This window comes from Bos taurus, chromosome 19 (assembly GCF_002263795.3).
Source record: "Bos taurus isolate L1 Dominette 01449 registration number 42190680 breed Hereford chromosome 19, ARS-UCD2.0, whole genome shotgun sequence".
In the NCBI taxonomy this organism is placed as follows: Eukaryota; Metazoa; Chordata; class Mammalia; order Artiodactyla; family Bovidae; genus Bos; species Bos taurus.
In genome coordinates this window covers 31,181,544-31,189,234 of record NC_037346.1, presented here as the reverse complement: position 1 = coordinate 31,189,234, position 7,691 = coordinate 31,181,544, and the positions used below count along the sequence as shown (strand labels likewise).

The window sequence follows — 7,691 nt, the reverse complement described above, 5'->3', positions numbered from 1 at the left end:
ACCTTAGTCTCTATTCCTACAGCTGTTTTTCTTAGTCAAGTCACCATCTACTTGGCTGGTTTATTAAAGAATCTTAAGTTATTACTTTCACTCCAACCCTTACCGTTACCCCATCGTTTCTTCTGTACTGAATTCAGTATGTTGAATTCCCCTTGAAGTTCTTACATCTGTAGACTAAGGAGGGCACCAGTGATTTATCAAACTAATTCACGATTTACTGCGTGTATTTTAATAGCATATATGTAGGCTCACTAATGTCCTCATTTGATTAGTGTGGGTGAGACGTACAGTGTGTGAGATCAGAAGCACTGCAGATAAGTAAAGTGTGATCACTGGTTCTGCCAGGTTGCAGATGTGTAACCTTAAGTGATTAACTCAGCCTTTGCAGACTCAGTTTCTTCATCTGTAAACTGGGGGTGATCGTAATACTACTGTTTCATGGTACCACTGCGGGGATTTGACAAAATAACAGCACAATGCCTGGTACATTGCACAGTCAAGAAAAAAGCTTTCATCTCTCTCTAAAATAAACATTTTATTTAAAAATATACATATATTTTTTTAAAAAGAACACATGCCAACTTTGGTATTTAGCCATTGCTTCTTTTCTCTTCCTGGTCACCCACATTTCTTCCTAGTTATGTATAGTTGAGTGAAGGAGCCAACGTGAAAGCTCCACCACACGGGGTCCCTGCAGAGAACATATGCTGGCTCTTTGGATTTCTTTGCAAAGTGCCTCTTTGTGTTTCCAGGAGGCAGGATTTCAAGCACCCAGCTGTGCACTGCCCTCTTTCCTCACTGCAGGCACGTTGGAGAGGACTCTGGGGAGCAGCGTGGGTTCCCTTCCTTTGGAAAACATTACAGCAGCCTCCAGGATTGCCATCATTCTATGACCTTCTCCCAAAAACCCTCTGGAACTGTTAAAGCACACACAGGGAGCTCACAAGGCTGAAGGTGATTGAAGTAAGCGCAAGAGACCACCATGAGTTTGTCTTAACCCATAGAATTCTAGAAACTTAGATTCCACCAACTCCTACCATCAGATGGGAACTTCTTCATGTTACCAAACCCAATGAGTCTACAGCAATTTCCCTGGGAGGTAATAGAGAAATTTTTCTCGGATCTCTTCTGGTCTTAAAGTCATTTCCTAATGCATAGTCTCACCCTAGCCAGGGCTCCCCTGAAAACGTGGATTCCAGAATCAAACCCAGCTCCTCACCACGCTGAGCAGCTCTCTAGCTTATAGGACTGTCTTGTTGTATGTCTAGTAATATCATCTAATGCTAGTTGAGTTTCCGCATCTCAATTGCCCCGCTGGTTTCTACTGGATTTGTAAGAAAACTGAAGACTCCAGACTCTCACTCTGAGTTTGCTTACAGCTGACAGCAAACTTGGTGCATCTGTGGGCCACAGCCAAGCCCTGAAGGTGGAGGGCAAACTGCCCTCACAATCCTGCAGCTTTTTTTCCCTAAAGACAGAGGCTCTCCATGGACACCCTACCTTGTAGGTGTCCCTTTTGTCCAGAGAGCTTGTTCTGAAGATCAAGATGAAGGCATGGGACAAAATAATAATAATAAGTTTCCTTTGTCCTTCTCTGATTTTCCAAATGTTTCTGTATCTGGCAATGAAGATAAACCCTAAAAGCTCAAACAGATGTTTTAAGTGGTAGAAAGACATCTAAGTCATATGTTGCTGCTGTTTGATCACAGAAGAAAAAAATGCAGCATGAGTGTAGGTTTTAGCTAAAAAGCCCCTCTCCTTTGGGAAAATGAAAACCACCCCCCACCCCCTGCCTTGTCATCATAGGTAAAGGGATTCTGGTTGGAAGACTTGGAAATTACCAGGCTTCTTGCAACCTCCCAGTCCCTCAAGATCGGAACCATCTGTGCAGAGTCTACGTGGTACTGGACATCTGGGACAGGGGATGTGCTCTGCACAGGTGAGACATCAAGTTATTATCTCCAGGATGAGTAAATCTGATGCAGGAGTTTTTGGCCAAACCAGCATTGGTTTCTAGAAGAGGTGATAGAAACCTCTTCAACAGGTCTTTAGAAAAGACTGTCTTGAACGCTTGGGGTAGGTTTTTGATCCACCCCACCTCCTTTTTTTCAGATTGGAAATAAATGTTTCTGGATGGCAAAGGCCACCTGTTCACAGATGTTGGTTGTTCAACTGAAGACCCTCCTGCTTTCCTTATCTGTCGGGGCGATCACTTCATGGAGAGAATGGTTTCTCATCCCAAACTTTTCGATTTCCTTTTCGTAATGTAATGTCTCAGCTGAACTGAGAGGCTGTGGCCTGACCTTCCTTCCCTTCCTCCCTCTTTCCTTCCTTCCTTCTTTCCTTTCCCTCTTCCTCTCGCTTTCCTTATAGTAGAATGTGTGCCATCTCAGTAACAGTGTTAGAAGCAGGGCTTCTACTGAGCACAGGCTTAATGAAGTATTTGCGCAAAGGAACTTCCTGAATCCATTGGATAAGGGTGAACCCACAGGACTGCACCAGAGTTGGGAGCAGCTGCAAATGTCTGCAGGTCAGCTTAACCACAGGGTGCTCCTGGGGGTCTTGAGAGGACCACATGTGGTTAGTTTCAGGCTCTAAAAGCCTGAAGAAACTTGACCGTGGCCATCTTCTTAAGCCTCTGTACATCTTTTAGTCATGCCCAATTTGTCACCAGAATAGAAGACACAATTAAGAGTTTAAAAGAACTTAAAAAAAAAAATCTCCCTTATAGGAAACATAAATTAACACAGATGATCAGGGAGCAACCAGCTTCATCAACCTTTTCCCAATTATCCTCAGTTTTATCTTTCAAATCTCACATCAGATCTACAGAAAGAGAGCGTGAATATGGTGGGTGGGGGTTGTGGGTGGAGGTTGAAAGCAATGATCCAGGAGTCTGCTCTGGGTTGCGTGCTGGTTTGTAGCAGCAAATATCTTTCGTTAACTGTGAGGCATATATGTCAGTGCCAGATAATAGCCTAAAAATATCCCAATGAAAATGCATAGCCTTACAAAGACAGAGGCCTCCTAGCCAAGTCTAGCCCTTCAGACAGAAATACCCAAAGGAAAAAAAAATAATTGACACTCAGACCAGAGTCTCAGAGATTGCTGTGAGGTTGTTCTCCAAAGGAAGGGGGATAAAAATAACATTAAAAAATTCACACAACTTGGCACATGAGAAATGGACTGACCAGTGAGCTTTGTCAAGATCCCCCCAAAATGTCAATGTCTGAGGAACACACAAAGGTGAGGAATGTGTCAGGAAGATTTTCTTCCCCATAGCTTCATCATCAAAGAAGAGATGGCAATTTTCCCCTCAGAATCTTTGGTTTTGATGACAGACATCAAAGCAAAGTGGAAAATGTACCGTGTGGCTCTTTTAAAGCACAAGGCAGATGAAGGAATGTAAAACGACTGTCGTCTTCCACCGCTGCTCTCTGTGAGAGGAGGCAGTACCTTTCCAGTGACCAAAGGTGAACGCTCCCTGTCTCTTCACATCACAGTCACTCTCGAGACGGGCTTGTTCATCGTGAGCAGGTGGCTGTGCGTCACTGGCTTGGAGCCATGAGTCATACATAGAAGCAACTTGTAGTCTGGGTGATGAATCGGGAACTCGCAGTGAGAAAGGCCAAGATCATTTCACAGCAGATGGAGGCTTAAAGGCTTTTGGTATAGAACTCTGTTGCACTGCCTTGAAGATACACACACATACACACATGTGTATGTATATGTACATATGGATGTGTATATATGGATACACATATCCACACACACCTATAGACACACATACATATACATATGTATATATCTATACACACATGCATATGTGTGTGTATATATATATATATATACACATATATAATATATATATATTTTCCTCCTGCCCTCCCCACCCCCTCAGTAAGATGCGGCAGCTTTCAGAGTAGCAATCACCAAAAACACTCTGTGTTCACACATGTTAACAGGTTAACAATGGAATGACTTCTAAATCTTTTTTTTTTTTCAAAAAGAGAACTTCTAAAATCACAACATGTTTGGTTATTTTCTCCATAAGTGCACAGTGAACATTTTTTTTTTTTTTACAAAAGAAGAAAACAGTGCCTTAGTGATTTAAATAAAAAATAAAAACAGCGAGAGCTACCTTCTACAGCATGCAACACTATGAGTCCGTGCATTAGAACCACAGTGAGCCTTAGAGACTATCCTGCAATTTAAGTTTTCAACTCCCAGCAAAAGCAGGGGAAGTGGTGAGGAATGCACAGTAGACCATCGTCTTTTTTCCCTTCCGTCCTTTTCGACGTGCGATTGTGTTTTCTTTCAGAAACCCAGACCTAAAATACTCTTTCCTACTATATATACAATGTAACAATTTCCGGTTTTCCCCAGAGCAACCCAAATCAGTGATCTTGAACCAAATGAGGGTAGGGAGAGCTTCACGACTGATGGACGGAATCATTGGTTTCTTTCCTTTGATTTCTTTCTTTTGACTTCCTTTTACAGCAAGTTATTGTGCAGATGGAGAATCGGTTACCCGGGAGAACCTTGACTTTCAGCTTTTTAACGTATGGTTTTATTAGCAGTAGGACAGCTGATAAATGGATGAAATCCTCTTCTCCAAACGTTGGGGCAGAGAAAGGGAGATCTTCAAAAGAAGGGAGAGAATGGATGGAAAATTTGAAAGAAAAGTAGAGTGGGAGAAAGATAATGGAGGTGAACCCCTCCTTCCAATAAGAAAATAAAAAGAGAAGCCGAACGTCCATAAATAATCACCCTGTTATATGAATAGTAACCCACTGTGTTTATTCCCATCATACGTGAAATGATGTTCCTTAGTGCTGTCTGCATTATTCCTGATAACAGTTACTTGAGACCAGAGAGATACTCTGATTTGCTTACGTGGTCGTCTCTAGTCTTTGACACTAAAGGAGGTTGTGCTGGAGAATGGCAGGAGGTTTTGTCTCTCTTCTTGCTTTAGGGTTCTCTCCTGTTTCACAATGCTTAACACCATGGCGGGGATTCCCAGGTGGCTCAGTGGTAAAGAATCCACCTGCCAATACAGGAGACCGAAATTTGATCCCTGGGTTGGGAAGATCCCCCGGAGGAGGGCATGGCAACCCACTCCAGTATTCTTGCCTGGGAAACCCCACGGACAGAGGAGCCTGGCGGGCTACAGCCCAGGGGGTAGCAAAGAGTCGGACTCCACTGAGCAACTGAGCATACACATCACCATGGAGACAGTGACAGTGATCCGGCCACTGGTTAAGAAAGGGAAATTTCAGGTGTGCTTCTTTGGGCCAAAGGTAGGTTGGTTGTTATCTGTGACCACATGGAGTCCTGGGTACAGGGTTGGGGTCACTGTAGCGGGGGCAGCTTTGTGGCCAAGGGATATTGAATTCACTTCACTTCCCTGGGAATGGATTGGTCCTGTCCCTCTGTTCTGCCTTAAGAACCTGACACTGGGCCTGACCTCTGTTTTGAAAGGCAAGTGATGGAGACATGAGAAAGAGCCTTCAGGGGTACGACTTCCATCTACTTTGAAGGACTGGCTTCTGTGTGTTCCCCAGAGAGCTTACAACTTCTTTCCATGGTAAGAGTAACAAATTCATGAGAAAATCTTACAAAGTGAGATTATGCCCCAACAGTGCCTGAAAAAAATACAAGCTAGAAAAAAAGATTAGTGTTTGAAAGGCATTGGAAGCAAAAAAAATTTTTTTTGTATTCTTGATCTGAAAAAACATAATTTTGAAACCATTGCTGAAATCAATAATAGTCACTGAACGTTGGCAAATATTACACTATCCATCTATTAAAAAAAAGACTCCTGTTTGTTCTTGCTGGTTGTAACTGAAGTCTCCATGCTTGTTTTTCATTCTCTCCAGCTCCTCCTCCCCTTCTTCCTCCTCCTTCTTCTTCCTCTCCTCCTCCTCTTCCAGCTCCTCCTTCTTTGGGAGAATGTAAATATTTGTGGTCATGTGCTTTCCCCGATGGGATTCCTCTTGGCCTTCCTTAGCACTTCATCAGGTGTTTACCACTGCTGTAAGTGGAGGTCCATGGGGGAATTCAGATTGAGATCCGTGACATCCAGGAAATCAATGTTGAAGATGCTGGGGCCCCCGGTAGATAGGGAGCTGAAGCTTGGGGTGGAGCTGGGCGGTGTGAGGTCCAGCCACTCCATGCTTTCCCAAGGAGATTCTGTGAAGCTTAAGGGCAGCCCACTGCTGTCCACAGAGGAAGGTGAGAACTGGGTCTGCATGGGGGACAGGGGGCCCGGCAGGATCTCGTGTGCGTTGAAGAGGTCTTCTGCAGCCTTCCCTGAGAATCCATCCATCATCCCGTCGAAAGGAGGCTCCTCACTCCCGATTTTCAGAAGGGTGGTGTCACTCACCTTCCCCAAGGGGCTCTGAGAATTTAATAAGACTTCCAGGTGCTCGTTGCTCTCAGCACCAAAGTGATCAAAGGAGAGCTGGCCTCCTGCGGATGCTGGTTCAAAGGCTGCTGAGGACTTGGGGAGGGCACCAGTGGGGCTTCGAGAAGACCCAGGTATCTTTGGGACTCTGTGAAGACATGAATGATCCTCTCTGGCGTCAGCGGGCATTTCTGTTGGTAAAACACAACGGGAATTGTTCAATCACTTCCGATCGATTGTGATCATTCAAAGATTGATCACTCAAAGATTGATTCATTCACTTGAATGAATCTTTGGAATGAATGAATGACTTACAGAAGGAGATGGCCATGCTTCTTGGGTCACGGCTCTTCACCTGGTCTCACCCCTAAACCACTCTGTATATTGCAAGTTCTTCCCTTGGGTCTCTCCCCAAACCCTCTCTTGCTGGAAATTCCACTCTGCGATTATCAGACGCTCAAAGCAGGTGCTTTTACCTGCTCCTTCACTGACACCTGGCTGCCCCTGAAGACACTGCACCCTCACTATACCCTCACTGGGGGCTCTTTGCTGCCCAGCCAGAAGATGAGTCATCAGGTCCTTTCCTGCCACCACTGTCTGATCGTTACTCCTCCTCCTTATTGTAACTCCTCAGTGGTTTTGAAGGTCATCCTGCTCTCAAAGTCCACCCCTCACCCCCCGTCTCCTGGTCCTTCCTCCTCATCCACAAAAAACTACTCCCTGTTCACTGCCTTTCTTCCACTTCAACTCTTGTCATTCTCCGTGACTTTAGTATCCCAGAAGTGACTTGTTGTCCAGGGGGCCTCTCTGTTCCCTGATACGCCATCCCCCCCAGTGCAAGTGATGCTGCCATTGCCACTCTGCTGGACACACCCTGGACCTTGTGGCCCCAAACACTGCATCCTCTGAAAGTCCCGTTTCAATCACCATTTCCAACTCCCTGTCCATCGCCTCCCACTCCTCAAGTTCACTTCATAAGGACCCTCTGATAACAAATTCTCAGCCATTTTGAGTCACCCCAGTCTACTGACTCCACGATTTTCTCACCATCCATCAGCTTCTTCTGATTTTTATTTATTTTGGCCGATACATGCGGCATGCGGGATCTTAGTTCCCTGAACCAGAGATCGAACCTGCCTTCCCTGCAGTGGAAGCATGGCATCACAAGCACTGGACCACCAGGCAATTTCCTCGCTTTTACTCCTTTCCTCGTGCAGTCTGTACTCTTGATCCACCACTCTAATTACTCTCACATATATCCTCAATCCCCCTGCCCTTTCCTTCC

General features: G+C 44.9%; 1 protein-coding gene across 4 annotated transcripts in view; it reads right to left on the bottom strand.

Moving 5' to 3' along the window:
- Positions 1-516: 516 nt before the first annotated feature.
- Positions 517-7,691, bottom strand: part of MYOCD (myocardin) — a 91,859-nt gene continuing 84,684 nt past the window's right edge. For all 4 annotated transcript variants that reach the window (XM_059878504.1, XM_002695810.7, XM_015458753.3 and 1 more), the window contains one exon: positions 517-6,597. In XM_059878504.1, coding sequence (XP_059734487.1) covers positions 6,026-6,597 — 572 coding nt within the window. In that variant the 3' untranslated portion in view covers positions 517-6,025. The remainder of the gene's footprint in view (positions 6,598-7,691) is intronic.